The following is a 19,796-nucleotide window of genomic DNA, read 5'->3' on the forward strand; positions in this document are numbered from 1 at the left end:
TTCTTGTAGTGATATCCAGCTGCATGTTACACAGGAGTTTTCTGAGGCGGTTAAAAGCGGTTCTGGCGGTTGATCTCTCTTGGTCTCTTGGTCACTTATGTATCGTTTTTACTAACTATAAGAATTTTGGTCTTGCTGGGGTTGAGCCTCATACCATACATATCGCATGCCTCTGCAATCCCTCAGCACTATCTGCTATACTGTTTACCTTAAATTATTGATGGTCTCTCCATTGGTCTTAAAATAACAAAATTGGTGACAGTATGCATTCCTGGCGTACTCCCCGATTAACTGTAAATTCTTGGTAGGTTTCGTGTTGCACCTTGTCAAACTCCTTCTTGAAGACGATAAAACAAGCGTAGACATATCAGTTTACGTCCCTGGTCCTCTGTATCAGGACCTGAATAGAAAACAGGGCTTCTAGCGTCCTGATTCCACTTCTAAATCCCAACTGAACCTTGCTGATGTTTTCTTCGAGCTTTCTGTACAGGCTGGTCCAAATTCGAGTGGCCTCTATAGCTCTATAGCAAAACTAATATGCATGTCACGGGCTCGACAGAAGGCACAAACTGAAAACCGCATCGTAATATGTCAAGGCGCTGTTGGGCTACAGGGTGATTCTCAAAAACGTGCGATTTTAAAGGCCCCCTATAACCTTTTTAATTGTAAGAATAGAGTTTTGGGAAAAAACATTATTTAAGTTTTTTAAGCGGGAATCTCTCTATTTTACCCGTTTCGTTTTAGAGCCATTAGTTGCCAAGATATTACACAAAGTTATGTTTCTTTAAATGAGGTAATCCCAATTTTTCTAAAAAATGCGTTTTCTAATAAAATTTCCTATAGAACGATGTGTCATACACCTATTTTTATTAAATAGTTTGAAAGATAATTGCAATTTTAAATGTGTAGATAAAATTTTACATTTTACAAAACTTCTGGATTCCTCCTGCGTCTGTTTTTGCTAAGTCGAACTTGCTGACGTTTCGCCAATCATCCCGTTAGCTTCTTCAGAGCTTGACTGACCAGTTTCAGTCACTCAGTAACTGCCTGAATGCAGTTCGAAGTGACTCTTCCAATTCGAAATACAAGGTCTTTGATTCTCCCCCACAAAAAGAAGTCGCAAGGGGTCAGGTCTGGAAACCTGGGGGGGCCAATATATAGGACCTTTAGATGCCTACCCATACCTTAAAACTGAACGTTCCCTGATTTGCTTGTTCCACCATAATATGGGAATTTTGCTGTTTCCAGTAATAGCAGTTATATTTGAATATTGCATCACTAGAAATCGTTGCCGCATCTGTCCAAATAACTTTTCTGGCAAAATAGAGATTTTCTTTAGGTAATTAGGTACCACCTGCAAAGTGCACGTCTTGGAGCAAAATCTCTTTGCCTCAATTGATGTACCCGTCGGGGTCAAAGGGCCTAAACTTATGTTTTATAAGCACCCGCACGGCATTGCTGCTTGGAATTCCAGTGTTTCTCTCCATAGCCCTGGTGGAAGTATTCGGGTTAATTTCTATTTCTCCCAGTACCGTTAGATCTTCCAACTCTCTATATCTGGCTAGGCTTTTATACGTCGTAGGCCGTGGTTTTATAAACGATCCGTATTCTTGTAGGTGCCGTTTTAACTTCAAAAATATTTTTGAGCTAGATTGGCTTCTTTCCGGATATCTCTGGAAATATAGATTTAACGCCGTCTGTTGATTATCGTTACTTTCAATATAACATTTTATCAAGTCGTACTTTTCAAAGTTTTCAAACATTATTATAGCTTGATGAAGACGCCATTTTTGACACTTTTTGACAATTTTATTAGAAAACTATTTCTCGAAATAATTGGGGCATTCCATTTAAAAAAAATACAACTTTGTGTTGTATCTCGTGAAGATTGCAGAACTTATTTAGTTTTTGTTGCAGAAAGTAGAACGTTGGAGCTTCACTCGCCAGATGGCATCCATAGCTGCGTGCTACGCGCTGCTGATCCCGCAGAATCCGCAGCTTGGTTCAACACCCTCCATTCCGCACTGGCCCTTTTAACAACGGCGGCCCTTCACGAAGCCTCGAGGGCTATACCCGACCTCAGGCACATAGGCTGGCTTCTGAGGAAACCCAAAATCGAGGTGATAATTCTATTTAACTTTAAATACTTATGACAATCTTTTAGGTAGGATATGAACGTAATATAGAGAAGCAAAGCTATTTTAGTGAAAAATTAACCATATTAAAATTATTTCATCAGAGGGATATTTCCAAAGTTCTGGCAATTAAGTTATTGCGGAACGAAGGTAAGGAGAATTTGGGGAGCCTGCAGAATCCGAAAACACTGTTGTGGGAGAGTTCCACTAGAAGAAACGTTACTACCTGATTCCACTTTCACTGAAATATCACAGTTAAGACCAATTGGTATCTACCTACGCTATCCAAAGTTCTAGAAAAAATTACGCAGATGATTGACTTGGAACTGCGCTTCTACACTGACACGCTTTGGCAAAAGTTCCTTTTTGATTTTCGAGATAGGTTCAATGAATGAAGCCACTTTGTTAGAAGGCAGAACCGGTTGCGTACAACAATAGTAAATCTAGCATCCTTTGTGCGACATAGGGCGCATCCCAAGGCTCTCTTTTGTCTTCTGTTTACGCTGACGATCCCCAAGTGCTTTACTCTTTTCAAGAAAACTAAGTAATTAATGCAAATATAAAACAACAAGTCAGTGGCCATACCATTGGCACCACAAGGTAGGCCATGCAAACAACATCTAAAGATATACTTCGACCAGAAATATAGTGCTTTTACAAGCACTAGACCTTTTAGACCAGCTTTGTACTGATATTTTAGCTATTTATTTTATTTTGGGGCAGGTTTATATGCGCTTTCAACTCAGACCAAATCATATCAATATACAATGATTACCCCGGTATCTCAAGATTTCATGCCCGTTTTGTTGTGCTATCGAAACGATTTTGTAGTCTTCATTAAAATGTTCTATTGTTAATAATTGAAAAAGTTGTTTTTTCGTGTAGCTTTTTTCAAAATATACGTCATTTTCGAGCCGAAATTTTTTCATTTCTTCTTTTTTTTGAAGAAGTGTTTGGAACTAACCAATCCGCAAATATTTCGGCGGTCATGTTTCCATGGTAATACACACTTAAATGTTTGACGTTTTTGGCAGACAAACGCGTTGACACCCAACCGTTTTTGGACACCATCCTTTTTCTACGTGAGTGTCAAACTGCTATTGGCCTATTTTGCTCTCGAAATTTTTATCACTTTACCTTTATTAATTGTTTGGAGGGCTGTCAGTACGTGGTTCTTCTAGGGTTAAAACACATAAACACGCGAAGTACCAGCATCTTCTCTCACTTTTCTCTTGATTATCCCATTTGCAACAATTTTTCTTACAGTTGACTTCGGAATTTTGGTCATGTACTTACCTAATCTGTTTTAAATCAATCTTTAAAAAGAACTACGTAGAGGACACAAAAAGTCAAGAAGATCCACAGGCACACAAGACAAAAATGATTATTTTCAAACTTACCTGTAAGATAAATAGAGAGACAGATACTTACACTTACCATTTGAACTATCCAGTGAAAACAGCCTCGCAGGGTCAAAGCTCGAAAATCAGGTACATAAATATGTACTTACTGGAAGGATCACAGTCAATATTGCAATTTAGATAGAACTGATGTTAAAATAAACGCTTCTACTTCTATAAACACTCCTTACTTAATGCTATTGGGATGGGTTTTACCACGGTCCTGCGGTTAAGGTACTGTAAAATACTTAAAACGCCAAACCGATAAACGCACTATATTTTTGGACGTATTATAACAATGGATGAGTTTGACAAAGTTTAAAACTGAAGTAAAATATCTGGGGCTACGGAAACTTATTAAATGACTCATCTAAACGTAAATACAAAAAAGGTAAAAAATGGTTTATTTTTGGTAATGAAAACGATGCGTTTCATCATGACCTCCATTATTTAATGTCTACTTGGAGCATCTCTTCGATGAAGTTTTCACTGAATGCAAACGTGGAATACTGGTTAACTGAGAGAGGCTCAGACATGCGGATGATACAGTCCTAATAACAAACAGCGCAGAAAGATTACAGAAGGTTAATCAACAGAACCGTAAATTTTTCAAAGAAACTTCCATAGGCCACTCTTTACAAAACTTGCCAATCATCCTGTTGGCTTCTGCAGTGCTTACTTTATGCCTGCTTATATATTATTTGAGGTGGGCGGAGCTAAATGAGAGGCATAAACACCGTCTCGGATGACTGATTCTCGAGAAATTGTTACTCAGCATTCATTCTCTATAATCTAAACCTTAATCTCCAAACACGGCTGCGATTCCTCAAGTGATACGTGTACTTTGTAGTGCTCTACGGTGTGGAGGCCCGGACCCTTACAGCAATTGCACGTGTCATGGACACACTACGTAACTAACGACACCATCTTGCAAACAATGAATAAAACTTCTGGCACATTATGAGAAATGAAAAATATCGAATACTCCAACTCCAACAAACTAGAGGACAGAAGAGGTCCGTGCAGGAACATAATCTCATGGTTACACCATGGCAATGGACAGGAAAAACATCTATCGAACTGTTCAGATCAGCACTACACTAAGTTTCGATGGCAAGGCGGAAGGAATTTTTGTTGTAATCTTTCTTTCTTTTTGAAATACACTGAAATTACCTTAGCCAGAACCCTAATGTTACTCGAGTGAAGTCCCACCAATTAATATGTAGTGGACTCGTCCGTCGTTGTATCTGGCACTAATAAAACTTCCCTACCTAGACCAGAGAAGGGTGAGGGGGCAGTTCTGGCGTAAATTAATGCGCTTATATTCATAACGTCACCAGTCTAATGAATTACCACTGCAGCCCCGGCAACGCAAAGTGGTTTCGGTCGTCCTAGACTCAAATAATTCCGTATTAAAGTCCGGGAAATGTTTTTGGCGGTTAATTTGGAGAGTTGAGACCGGCGACCATCATTGGTAACTTCGTTATGAGTAAAGGATCAAATTAGCAAAATGGTAGCATATTTTTCACTGATTACGACATTGAAAACAGAAAAACAATTGAATGTGGGGATTAGAAAAAATGAGGAAATTGTACTCTTTTTAAATGCAACATCCTGTATATTTTTTACTCCAACACATTTCTCTTTTAAACTAGATGGCTGTGAGTGGTTGGGAAATAAAACTCCATTTTCCTCTTATTAATTAAATTATTATTTAATTCAAAATTTTTTCGTCTCTTTTAACAACAGCCTTGCCATGTAGAAAACTAGTTGTTATATCACTTGTTAGTTTTGGTAGGTTTTGGTTGGTTAGTTTAGTTCGTTGGTAATTATTGAAATTAATGTTACTGTATCACTTATTCAAAAATGGTTTTTGCACATGAAGAAAAGTGTCACAAGTTAAAATTCAGTAATAAATCCACATTTTGTTATAAGTGAAGACGTAGAAATTGGTGTTCTTGGATATTTTGAAGCATATCGTGGCAATGCTATTTCAGGCATACGGTCCAAACGATTTACGGAAAAAAAACATTATTTTTGCCCTTAAAATTCCCACCAGCTGCTTTTGGCAGAGGACGCAGAGAGAAGGCTTTTTTGTCATTGGTATGTATTTTTGCCGCCAAAATATAAATAATTTTCGGGTAAAAATCAATTTAGTTCGTCATGCCTTTTATAGCTTAAAAGAAATTTTTTGACTGTGATAATATATTATTGTAATCCTTTTATATTTTTGACATTTGATTTGATTTGAAATAAATTTGATGGTGGGCTAACATCGGTGACAAAATGAAAGTCCACGGTTTTCTTCAATCGCTGGTTTTAGTACCGAACTTTGTGAAAAATTTTTTCAAAACAATCTTTTCAAAAATATTTCCAACAACAGTTTTGTCATCGATAACGCAGCTACCACAGTCGTGTCTTTTTCGTACATCGCTATGAAACACGATAAGTGTCCGAGATTTGCAGCTATCGATTTCAAAATTGGTACAAATATAGAGTTTAGTCTCGTAACGGAACCCATTGAAATTGGGATGGCTGGGGGGTCGGGAAGTATATTTAAAAATTTAAAAACCGCATTTGCAGGGTATCGAGGAACAAATCATTTCTCAAAAACAGTATACGCGATCGAACAAATTCTTAAACCAGAAGACGCGCGAGAATCTGGCCAAAATCATTTATTCTTGATGATTTTGTAAAAATGTACAGGGTGCGCCGGCAAATTGCAAAAAAACGGAAAATTGGGTTCCCCTTATAAGGATAATTCATAACGACAAGACTGTGTTTCGGGTTGTACGGGGTGTTGGGGATATTCTGTACCACATTCAAAAATGTAATAGATGTCTCAAATTTGTCACTATCCACTTCAAATTTAGTAGAGAAGTGAAAGTCCACACCCACATCTAAACCGTAGAAACTAAGAGCAATCAAGGCTTGCCTAGTTTTTTTTTTTAATTTTTGAAATATTTGTTTTTGTTATTTTTTCTTGCAGAAAAAACAAAATTTGACCGGCAAAATTTTTTTACCAAAAGACGCGGAAGATTCGGTACTACAACTTTTATTTCAAGCATTTTTTCGATTATGTACAGGGTTTTTTCAATTATAGAGAAAAATCTAAAATTCAAAATCAAAATTCCCAGACAATATAGCTAATTGGTTTAAATTGTATTGTACAATGCATCAGGAGCTACAATTTTTGTATTTACGGTTTTCGTCTATCACATAGGTACACTGTTCGAGATATTTGAAAAAATCCAAATGAAAATCACGATTTCTCGCCGTTAATGACATCATTGATTATTACGACGTACTGCATGGTTTCAGAAAGCAAGTATTTTTTCCAAAACCATTTGCTCTATTCATATACCAGGAGAAATGAGAGATCCGAGGCTATATAAAATCTAAAATATCCTAAAAATTTCCGTTTTTCTGGCTAAACTATTGGCGATAATTGAAAAACCGTTAAAGATGGGATAATTTTATTTGAACAGTATCGTAAACTGTATCGAGAGATAGCTTTGAGGTTTCATCTATCATACAGCGTTCGCCAAATATTTGAAAAAATATCATTGGAAATCGCTATTATTTGTAAAAATTCAAGGGAATTAATGTATCTTGTAGCCATAATGTTGTGTGTTCTGTAGAATGCCGAATGTAGACCTAGTGGCGCCACCTCTTGGTCAGGCGGGAAACTTCGCTTCACCCTCCTATTATTATTAATAAAAAAATGTGTTCCGTTTAAAAAAAGTATGTTTTTGTCGCAGTAATTTTAAATAATTAACAATTTTTGTATTTGTTATTTTTTCATAACTTTTGTAGCCAATGAAATAATGCCTACCACCATAATTTCTGTTCCAGAACCACACCTCGAGTTCCGAAAGCTCCGAAGATATGGACCGGTGGCACTCCATATTCGCGGCCGTAACCGACAGCGAATTGCGGTTCTACGAAAGCGCGCCATGGTCGGCGGAAGCTTGGAGAACACCAGCGGAAGCTTATCCCCTGATCGCTACCCGATTGGTGGGGTCCGGAAAAAGGGACGATTTTCCGGAATTCAGCATAAGGTATTGCACGACCAGATGGACCTTAACGAATATTTGTAGACACTTGAAATTTTTATTTGAAACGTAAATCTCAATTGCAATATGTTCGTATATATTACGGAACTATTTGACTATGATCCTTCCAGTAAGTACGTATTTAAGTACCTGCAGCTTTGACCCTGCGAGGCTGATTTCACTGGATAGTTCAATAGGCAAGGGTGTCTTCATAGATACCAGGTATGGTGTCTTCATAGATATAAGAAAGTGACCAATTGCTTATGAATGGGATTATCTAAGTGTGGTCATTAACATAAAATGCAACAAGATTATTACCTAAAGTTTCGGAATTTAAATTCAAGTAAAATTGTGGTCAGTAATAAAAAATAATTTTATACCTACCTGTGTTTAATATGCTTGGGTTTTGTATACTACTTAGTTAAGTTTATTAGTAATTAGTAAAATGTAAAAAAAGAGGTAAAAGAATAACTATTTTGCATGCTGGCTTTAAAAATGGTTGGGTTCCAAATGGACTTTCTCTGTCTGCGAAAAATATTAAAGATCCTTCTCTGGATTACCATGAAGACACCATCGCTGATTTATTTGAAAGTTGGTTTAAAAACAAACTAGTTCCAAACATTCCTCCTAATAGCGTAATTGTAATGGACAATGCAAGTTGTCACAGTAGACAGTTGACGAAAACCCCTTCTCATATGACACAAAACCAACAATCCAAAACTACATGTATAATAACGACATTTATTTTTGCGTATAATATACCAAAAAGCAATTAATTGAGGTTATAGGAAGCATGAACCTACAAAAGGAATACGTCTGTGATAATTACGCAAAAAATCTAGGGCATACAGTTTTAAGGCTTCCACCTTACCACTGTATATTTAATCCTATTGAACCAACTGAAATCTGCCATTCGTCGTAACAATGTTTTTCCCCGTGTAAACTTCAAGGTCCTCAAACTTATAGAAACAGATTTTTTTAACATCCCTCCACAAAGTTAGGCAAATTCTGTTAAACATATAGAAAAAGCGGAACAATCGTATATTGCAAATAATACAGAACAAATGATAAGTACAACAGGCGATGATAGCGATAGTCATACTGATATATTATGTGAATAATTTAAGTAGGTAATAAAAATAATTTGTAATTTTATTTTAGATTTAAACATAAATACATACATAAATAAATAAATATTGTTTAGTATCTTTCCTAACAAAACCCCAAATAATTAAATTCTAAGCAAAGCAGGGACCTGTTCTGCCATATTTCATTCTTACAGATTGCCCTGGTCTTTCCTTAATTCGTATCAGTTAGTCTCTTTCTTACATCTATGAACAGACTTTACCTGTGCTCTATTTATCTCGCGGGTAAGTTTGAAAATATTCATTTTTGTCTTGTGCTCCTGTCGATTAACATCATTCTTCGTCTTGTATTTTTGTATACAGTTCTTCCATTTTTAAACAACAGTCTTTTATAAGACTATAGTTTATATTCGCGGTAAATGAAGGTAAGTCATAAAATATTAATTAGAATCTTACAATGAAACATTTTTTGAAGGTTCCTGTTTTTTAACAATTTAAAATGTTGAGACCGTGGAATAAAGCAGATGTTCCCCTGCCAGAAAAAGACATGGAAAACAACGCAGACGAAGTGGAGATAGTAGTTGAACCAAATGGTAATTTAAAAGACGAACTATTTCAGCAAATAAAGAAACGGATCCATTTGCTAAACAAATCATCATGCAGATCTAATTAGGCGTATAATCTACGACGCTTATAAAGTGAAGAGTCTTGTAACCATAAGAGAACTGCCTAAAAAAGTACCGACAGACTTAAACATTAGTTGTGCCAAAGTGTCGTTGCGCAGTTTTTTGAAGAAAATGGATTTTCACTTCCAAACAATTAAAAAACGTCAAGTGCTAATGGAATCTCGAAGAATTTCGCAACGGAGAGTGGATTATTTAAATGCAATTGGAAAATTTCGAGAGCAAAATGTGTATTTAGACGAAACGTGCTTTGAAACTCATGACACAGTAGAAAAAGGATGGTGTGAAACAGTAACAAGGAAAACGCATACTAATTCTTCATTCTGGGGCCAAAAATGGTTGGGTGGAAGATGCCTTATTTTTGTCTGCCAAAAACGTCAAACATTCAATTATTGATTACCATGAAAACATGAGTGCGGAAATATTTCAGCACTAGTTTGAAATACTGTTATTCTTCTTCTTCTTCTTCCTACTTTAGTCTAGGCAAATTGCCTGTTCATTTTCGTCGTCTCTGCCTATCCCACTGCCAGGTTGTCACTCCATCGTTTTCGGGGGCGACCTAAGCTCCTGCGACCCAATGGTGATTTGTCGCGTCCAATTCTGACTATTCTTCTGTTGTCCATTCTACTAATATGCTCGTTCCATTCTTTCTTTCTACGCAATACCCACGCATTAACGTTTTCCACCCTGCATGTTCGTCTTATATTTTCGCTCCTCTCTCTGTCCAAGAGCGTTTTTCCAGTTATTCTACGAAGTATCCTCATTTCGGTTGTCTCTAGTAATTGTTTAGTTTTCGCTGTGTGTGGTCGGGTTTCTGCGGTGTATGTCATGGTTGGTCTTACTATTGCCTTATAAATTCTCGATTTGGTTTCGATTTTAATGTTTTTATTTCGCCAAATTGTGTCGCTTAAGCATCCTGCTATTCTTGTTGCCCTTGTTGTTTGCTCTCTGACCTCTGCCTCCACATCACCATAACCCGAGATTTCTATGCCCAAATATTTAAATTTCATTACCTGCTGGATGATTTTGCCTTTAACTTCTAATTTGCATCTTAATGGTGTTTTTGATGTTGTCATGCATTTAGTTTTTTGGGCCGATATTATCATATTAAGTGATTTGGCAGTGCAGTTAAATCGATGTAATAGTCGTTGCAGATCGTCTTCACTTTCAGCCACCAGTACGGCGTCATCAGCGTAGCACAGAATATTGATTTCATGGTCGCCCATTCTGTATGCTCTCAGTAATCGTACATTTCTTATTACTTCGTCCATGATAATGTTGAAGAGAAGGGGACTCAGGGAGTCTCCCTGTCGGATACCTCGGCCCACTGCTATTGGTTCAGTCAGGATCCCATTTATTTTTGCTTCGATCTGGTTTGCTTCATATATATTTACTATCGTTTTGATGAGGTTGTGTGGAGTTTGTCTGTTGTAAAGGAGGTGTAAAACGTCTCTTAATCGCACTCGATCGAACGCTTTTTCCAAATCAATAAAACACATGTATGCCACATGTAATACTGTTATTGTATTGGATAATGCCTCGTATCATTCAGCCCAAATTAGAAAAATTCCAAATAATTCTTTAAATAGCGAAGAAATTTAAAAATTTCTGTATGAAGAGAGATAAACAAAAAATTATTAATTTTAATAAAGACTAGAAAATCGATTCGATCGCACAACAAAACGGACATGAAATCTTGAGATTACCCCCGTATCATTGTATATTTAACACTGCACCGAAATTTAATGATACTATTAGTATCAGTATCAGATATCAGTACAAAGCTGGTCTGATTATGAAAAACGAGTAATAAAAGAAGAAAATATTTATCGAGAATAATTAGTAGCGGAGTTGATCATTGAACTAGGTGACGACAGTAACGGATAACCATTTTTTAATAGTTTTATATATTTAATATTTTTTATATTAATTGTAAAACTATGTAGAAATGTAATGAAATAGAACGTAATAAATTTTGTTACTTCGTCCTAATTTTTTATGTACACGTGTCAAGAATTGCTGGACGAAAAAGATTGAAATCATACATAGATACATTCCTAGGACGGTCCTGGAATGGGTAAGGGTCTGCGGTTTTAGAGTAATAAATAGTAGGCAAAGGTAATCACGGGGTCGGTTGTAAAAACATTATAATTCTGGTCCACCTGTAACACCGAACAAAGATCCGAGTGCATCCGGATCAAATTCCGATTTGATTTCAGGTGCGCGACGTCAGATGGCGTGGTCACCCACAACTTGAGGGCGGAAACCCACAGGGACTTGGCGATCTGGGCGAAATCGCTGGTAAACGGGAGCCACGCGAGTGCTGTGACGCAGAAGGAGTTGGTGTGCAGTACGTATATGGTCAATTATACGTTTTGGGAACTTTCGCAAATCAAATTTTTGCCTTTATTTCACTGTTCACCTTGTTCTTCACTTCTTCTTCAACTTTTTTTTGGCATTTTTAGATAATGTTTAGGGTAATTTGAAGACACCCAGCGCCGAGAATATATTTTTAATCTCGCAATTCTAGAGGTTCCATTGGGTCCTGCTTAAAAATGTAAAAAACCATGAGACAAATGGAGATGCAAGTGTTCTTTTTTCAATATTAAATTTGCGTCATATAAAAATATAAAAATAAAACATCGCCAAGCAAATACATAATACACAGAACGTCAAAAACAAATAATTACTCTTGATGATAATGAGAACTGTACAGGGTGTCTGAAATAAGGCTGGTTTAAATCAAATTCTACGAACGATGGAGACAAATGGTTCAGTTTCATCATGATGTTTTGATTTTTGTTTTTTCACATAGTACCCTCTCTTAAAAAGCAATAAAAGAAAGTTAGACATTTAGTATGCAATTATTTATGACAGTTTACAGATAAAACTTACAGATTTATTATAAGGTTATCCAGGGTTTTATTACATAAATGAAGTATTCTTCCAGAAGTAGAGAACTTTGGAGAATATTTAGTCTGTTAGTTTTAGTTATAGTTTTTTGAAGTATTTCCAAATATCTCGGACCTTATGAAGCATTTTTACGAGAACTCGATAAATGTACTATGATAATGATTGATATTTAAGAAAATATATCTTATATTACTGCTGTTTTTGGTTTCCCTAGGATTTTTTTAGATCTATTGTCATGTATAACGTCCTACACCTGATGAATGTTTCTTTTTTACGTTCTCTTGGATTATAGATGTCGCAAGTGAATTATATTAATTTGACTAACAAATAACAATTATTATATTATATATCCGAAAAAACCCGAAAAATGTTAAATTTTTCGAAAACGGTCCTGATTAGCTAAATGTCTAATCACATTTTTCAAAAATAATCCCGATTTTTACACTTTTAAGTATGGTAATGTTAATTACCACTAGAATAAGCAACCAATGTTCTGACTCAAAACAGAACTTCAAAAATATTTTTTTTTTGTAAAACAATAGTTTTGGTTAGTTTACACAACACTAACAAAGACAAATGTTTTTTACAATATCTACCAAGAGCTAGAAAAGGCAAGACCAAAAACTAAAATGCTTTTATAGTTTCAATAGACACCATATAGAATCATTTGCTGAAGACAGTTTTACTTATTAACAAACGTTATTTGTTTATTTGCCCTGGGACACAATGCTGAATTTAATTTTTCAGGTCGTTGGAATGCCTATTTTGCTAATAACAAGCAATAACAATTGTTAACAGCTTTATTAAAGTTAAATAAATAAGGCTCTCTTATAGGAAAAAATGTCGAATGTCTTGTTTGACATGAACTTCTAAATTTGTCAAAAAAGGTTAAAGCGATGTTTTCAACATAATCTCTATCAACACTGTTACATTTCTCATAACATTATTCTAATTGGTAAGCTCCTCAAAATACTGATTTGCAGCTACGATAACTTCTTCGTTGCTCTTAATTTTTTTACCGCCAAGCCTATTTTGAGGTTATGGAACAGGTAACAGTCGCTGGGGGCTAAGTCTGGAGAGTAGGGAGGTTGCACGCAAAAATTCGCATCATTCTACAGGTCTCGGCTATCTCATGTCCTTTCAACCTGCGGTCTTTCAACACAATTTGGTGGGTTTCCTCAATCATTTTTGAAGTTGTGACCTCAACCTTGGGCGAGGCTCGTCAGAGGTGCAGGAACCCACTGCTTTATAGTTGAATATGATGGGGAAGAGTCTCCTAATGTTGAATCCAGTAGGAATGGTTCTACAGAGAACGCCTCTCCAAAAGTACACGTAGTGGCGCCACCTATTGGTCATGCCGGTATATTTTTACTAGACCTTCGTCTACATGAAAAATTTAAAATGAAAATTAATTATAAAGTATAATATAATATAAAATAATTATTTTTATCTGCGTGACAGCGAATTTAAACGGTTTCCGAAACATTAATAAAGAAATTAATTTTCAATACGCGTAGGATATATTTGACACCCGGCAAAGTCTGGAAACTTTCCCAATCAAGACGATCGGCGTACAAGCGAGGCTAAGCAAACTACCAACTATCCCAATTAGAACTTTGAAACAAGACGACAATTTTGTCGTTCGATGCGGTCCAGATTGTCGAATTTTGTCTTTTTAATATATACGATCCGTTTCTCTATTTGTCGGTTTCTACGGATGCGCTAAACGAGCGAGCAAAACTGAATCGAAAACGTTCCTGCCACTTTAATTTTATTCCCTAATAGCTAATTAATATTTAATTATTTTATTAAATTACTTATTAAAATTTAAATAAAGAAATATATGTAATTTAATTTACTAAATGTATGGTTTAATTATTTTTTTATTTAATTTGATTAAATATTTCCATTAAATTAAATAATATCAATTTCCAACTTCAAAGAATCGAAGTGGGACTAGAAAGTACGTAAATCTGTATAATTATGTTTTTTAAAAATTTTCCTATTTTGTTGTTAGTTCTGAAAGCTATTTTTAAACCACATTTTGACAAATGTTTTAAAACTTTTTCCACAAGGGTGATTTGAGCTGTTATGTATGACTGTGTCCTGATTGACACCGAGACAGCGTTGTATGAGGATATTATTATAATGAGTCCCGAGTACTGTATTCGTTTCTAAAACCGAACTGGGTATCCGAGATGTTATCTTCGAGTTTCTGAAATACTCTGCGGTGTATAAGAATACTTTTATTGTGTGACTCATTAAGCTTATTGCCTTTGCCTTTTTGGGTATTGTAACAAAGGTCGATTCTAGCCATCCTCGTTACATGGCGTGCATACAAAAAAGAGAGATATTTTAAAGATATTATTAATAGAAATAAAACAAACTCTAAAGAAATGTGGAATAATTTAAAAACGCTACTTCCAAATAACAAAGGTATTCTTCCCGATGAGTTGCAGTTTGGCCAGCGAGCTGTTTCATTTAAGCAAGTCATAGCTACTGAATTTCATAGGCATTTTATAGACAGTCTTAAAAATATTTTGAGTGGCATTCCGCCATCCAGTTTAATACCATAACTATGCAGGACCTAAAAATAATATTAAGAAAATTAATAAATGTGACTGGTGATGAGTGTGGCATCTTAAGGAAATCGACTGTTGGACGTTGTGAACACCTCCCTTACGAGTGGAATTTTTCCAGAGGCATGGAAAACATCAATGGTTATCCCTGTACAAAAGCTTTCCAACACCAATTTATGTCGACAATTTAGGCCAATTAATACCGTTCCAGTTTATGAGAAGGTTCTTGAGGTTGTGGTGAAACAGCAGCTGCAAAGTTATTGTGAAGTAAACAATATTTTAGTGCCTAACCAGTCGGGCTTTCATTCCAAACACTCATGTAAATCTGTCGTTACTGTCTATGGTGAGGCCTTGAAGGACGGTAAATTTGTGTTGACTGTATTTTTGGATTTTAAGCGTGCTTTCGAAACAATAAGTAGAACTAGATTGTTAAGAAAATTGTGCAAGATGGGTATTAAGGGAACAGCGTATAAATGGCTTTGTTAGTATTTAACACATAGGGTACAAAAAACGAAATATAAAAATTACATAACTGTAGAACATGGTGTTCCTCAGGGGACAGTTTTGGTTAGTATCTATTGGTTGTCTCTATTGCCCGTTCTAACTCTTCTTTCAGAATCGTAGGCCCCGTTTGTTCGTCAGTAATAGCTTGTATCTCTACTCTCTAATCATCGAGCAAGTGTCTCTCGATATCTACTACAATGTTTCCGTTATTGTCTATAAGGAGGTATGACTTTTGTTTTCTGCTCGTGCCAGTAAATTCCTTAATCGTTTTATGTAGGTTGCGTAGATCTTGTCGCTGTTGTTCCTCAGCTCTCGATACTTGTTCCGGTATGAGGTTTTGGCTATTCTTCTTTCTTCCTTCTTCCTTCCTGTATATTAAATTATAAAATTTTTATAGTATTTTAAATAAATCGTTATCAATACAGCAATTTCATTAAAAAAAAATTAGAGACGTTTTCGGAATTAATATTAGTTATTAATTGATACGAATCGTCAGTAAACTGAAAACGGTGCATCGCAGATTTGAAAAGGTGATAATACACGACAATACCGCGAATTTGACAAAAATATTTCGATTTTCAATGTTGTCCTGTTGTATCCAAGCTATCATGAGCTTTAAATTTTGCAAATTTTTTCGTGACAAAGTAAGGATTTTGGACACTATATAAGTAACAAAAAATAGTCAAATATTTTATGTTTTGGTTAGATTGGGCGAAGTTTTTTGCGAACGTTATATCGTTTCCAGGGTGCGTGTGGAAAGGACGGCCCGCTCAGTTGGTGATCCACTACGAAAACGGCTTTACCCTTCTCGAAGGGGGCACGGGCTCCAGGACATTGTGGAGGTACTCTTTCGAGAGACTCAGAAACTCTTCCGACGACGGCAAGCGGTTTTTGTGGTTAGATTTCGGTTCCGGTGATGAAGGTGAATTGGTAAGCCGCACCAACACATCGTTCTCGGAGTCTGTAATGATCGCTACCTCATTGTTTCCAGGAACTGGACATGGAAGGTTGCCCGAAACCCATAGTGTTTATCCTGCACAACTTCCTTTCTGCCAAGATACATCGACTGGGTTTAACGGCGTAAATCACATTGCTTTTTCTGACGGGCGAAGTCAATTAGTAGTGTTTTACACAGTTTTTACTCGTGTTTGAAACTTTTAGTTAAAAAAAAACATTCCATGGTCCAACGAGTAAAAAAGTTAAGTTCAAAAAGTGTTTGGCTCTAAGTATATATATTATTTATAATGTTTTTATGTATATTTTTTGTCATTAGGTAGAATACGTAAGGTTCTGCGTTTGGTACCTTTTCAGCTTTTGTTCTATTCTATTCTTTTTTTTTTAAACAGTAGTTACTTAAATTCGATATAAAATCAACATGTAACGCGAGTAAACAGAACTTATTTCTACTTACAAACCGTTTTCTAACCCAGTGTCCTGAACATTATTTATTACACCTATTTTTATACATTTCGTTTTTTATAAAAAAAAGTCCCGTGGTGTCAAGTCAGGGCTCCTCGCTGGCCAATCCATGGTCCCGTACCGACCAATCCAAAATCTCGAACAAATTTAAATATCTCTCACCACTCAGAACTCAGTCATAAAATACTAAGCATATTACTGGATAACGTATAATACCATATCAATCAACCAATCTCTTTTACATGATTTCTGAACTGGCACCGATTTGATGGTATGGTCTATCTCAGTCTTCAAAATACAAAAGAACTTATAGTTGTTTCTCCTCTCTTAGGATAATTTTTGGGCGATATTTTCAATTATTGACTACCACTGCAGGTCAATTCGTGAAAAAATACGTGTCATAGGCAAAACAGGATACAACAACCCATAATTCTGTCAAGGCTAACGCTAAACCCTTATCATTTCTTATTTAACATTCATGAAGATCTTAAACCCTAAAAATGTGTACCCTACGTGTTTAGGGGGGTTTTGCAATTAGTAATATGTTCTATTTACTTGCATTACGTATATAAGTACTTAGTGTTTAGTTTAATGTCCAGTTACGGAACAAACACCGTCGTACCGATCCACTGACAGTGTTGCCACACAATAGATGCATACTTAATAGAAAAGATACAAAATTAAATAACAAAACATTTCCGTAGCATTCCATTTAAAAAAATGAAGTTGGTTACTGTCCTGGTACCACGGAACACCTCATATGCATAAAAATTCTATAAATAAAATATATAATTAGGGGCCAAACACTTTGTATTTAACCCTGTTCGATTATTTATCTTTAACATCACTTACAAACACGCACAAACTAAACCCGATAAAGTTGTGGCGTGACAATTAACTGCAAAAAATCTCTTCCAGTCGCGCTAGTGTACATAAATAAACATGTAATATAGTGTAAACTAAAAGTATAAATAACAATGAAGAAACGATATAACAATGAATAAATGTGATTGTGATTTCTTCGACGTCTCGATAGCTATCGTTTTTCGATGTTCCGTATACTACCTAATCTCAGAAAGAGACTGAAGCAAAATTTGCTTGGACTATTCATTTATTTTACTTTCGTGTATACATTTCGCCGTGGCCGCTATCAACTTTTTGATTTCGGATTGAACACCCTGTATATTAATAATTATTTAGGTAGGCCTTTGAAAGAGAAGTTCAAACCCAACGCTTCGGAGTTGTTGATGTTCATCTTCATCACTTATGCGAGGTATTTCAGTCTTGTTTTAATTTCTCTTTGCGCGTACTCTTCTAGTTTATTTATTTTGCGACACTTGCATTGTTAAATGGAAAAAAATCCTACAGTGTTTCCATACTGCGCGCTTCATCAGCTTTCCCATTATTTTACTTATTTTCTACATAATTTACATAGCACATTTTCATTTAATCAAAAAATTTGATGACGTATTTTATTAATAAGTATTGATAGCCAACATGAAACAGCTATGGCACATCAAGAATAAGATTTCAGATGTTCTGTATGGCCTCCATTTTGGGTATGCCGTATCTAAATGAAGTATTGCCTCGAAGAAACTCAGCTTCATTTAAATACCATCTGCCTTCATGTATTTAGCCCTAAGAATACCTCAAAAATTTCGATGGAGTTTGGTCTGTGCTCCTTGGGGGCCAAGCATAATCACCGTGTTAACCAATCCATTCGCTATACCGTGTAATTAAATAGTTTTCTATGACTTAGTATGGCTAATGGTATCGAATCATCACAGGTTCAATATCGTTCTGAGAATTTAAATTATACCCTAAAAAGCTGTTGGGCCTGCAATTTTATTTTAAATTCTACCCGACTCGTTAATTTCAATCGCCTGTTTTCTGGGCGAGTAATGAGTGTTTTGTCAAGCTGAAGTATTTAATTTAGATTCTTCAGTATCAATAATGTCAAAAACATCTTCATGGAAACTTAATATTGAGATCCCAAACTGACGGTAGATTTTTTTAAATGTTTTTTTAGCTGCTATAACTTTATATTTATTACTCAATGAATGACATTCTAAAATGTTCATTTTCTCTAATAAAAAAAAAGAGATGTCAAAATTTAAGTCAACGGATCAGACGATTGACACTGCCTGTTTTAAATCTTCTTCAATATTATTTTATTTGCTCTTTGCTATATATATATATATATATATATATATACAGTGTGTCCAAGATAAGGATGCACAGCATGGGGATCTCGGAAACTATAAGAGATACAGTGTCGGTTAAATTAGACAAAAGTTGCGCATTTTGATACCGAACAAGATCCCGTTTTACAAATTTGAAAATTCCAAGCCGTTCCGGAAATATCCGAGAAAAACCGAAATATTGCGATTTCGTTTTTATTATTTTTTAAAGCTATTTGAAAAGATATGAAAAAACGGAAAACACTTTTCCATTGGCACTTTTTAATCTCTCCAAATTGACGTTAACAAATTTTCATTACAGCGTTTCGATTCCATGGAACCACCATCAACTTTGATTTTTCTGATGGGACGGAAAAAAAGTACACACAGTATTAGGTTGTGCTTTTCATTGCGAATTCAACGATGTACGATACAATACGGTTACTTATGTTTTTATCCAGAAAAATGGCTTTTTAATACATTTCTAGTATTTTATTGTAGTAGGCCATGAGATCCGAACGATGAAAGGCAAAAGAAAATGGTTGACAAGTTCGAGTTAATGTGTTTATTTATTTACTAACTCTAACTGTTCATTTAACATAACAACTAAATCCAACAAGTTAATGAAAAACAAATTCTATAACAAATGTTCGAATAAATGACCTCCATTTTCTAGGCATAAGTACGCCAGTCTCACGGTAGACTCCAAAACACGACTTAACATTTCAGGAGTAATTTTATTAAACGCTGCTCGTACTGATTGACGTAATTGTTCCTCGTTGTCAAAACATTCTTTGAATACCTCATTTTTTATGTAGCCCCATAAGAAAAAGTCCAAGGGAG

The 19,796-nt window shown here is 35.6% G+C and overlaps 1 protein-coding gene across 1 annotated transcript in view; it reads left to right on the forward strand.

Moving 5' to 3' along the window:
* LOC132697920 (beta-1-syntrophin) overlaps positions 1-18,980 on the forward strand; it is a 174,788-nt gene extending 155,808 nt beyond the window's left edge. Inside the window, exons 3-7 of the mRNA XM_060663683.1 lie at positions 1,918-2,120; positions 7,391-7,596; positions 11,578-11,708; positions 16,100-16,284; positions 16,346-18,980. Coding sequence (XP_060519666.1) covers positions 1,918-2,120; positions 7,391-7,596; positions 11,578-11,708; positions 16,100-16,284; positions 16,346-16,438 — 818 coding nt within the window. The 3' untranslated portion in view covers positions 16,439-18,980. The remainder of the gene's footprint in view (positions 1-1,917; positions 2,121-7,390; positions 7,597-11,577; positions 11,709-16,099; positions 16,285-16,345) is intronic.
* Positions 18,981-19,796: the final 816 nt, after the last annotated feature.

Source organism: Cylas formicarius, unplaced genomic scaffold (genome assembly GCF_029955315.1).
Source record: "Cylas formicarius isolate icCylForm1 unplaced genomic scaffold, icCylForm1.1 PGA_scaffold_2__14_contigs__length_35257938, whole genome shotgun sequence".
Classification (NCBI taxonomy): Eukaryota; Metazoa; Arthropoda; class Insecta; order Coleoptera; family Brentidae; genus Cylas; species Cylas formicarius.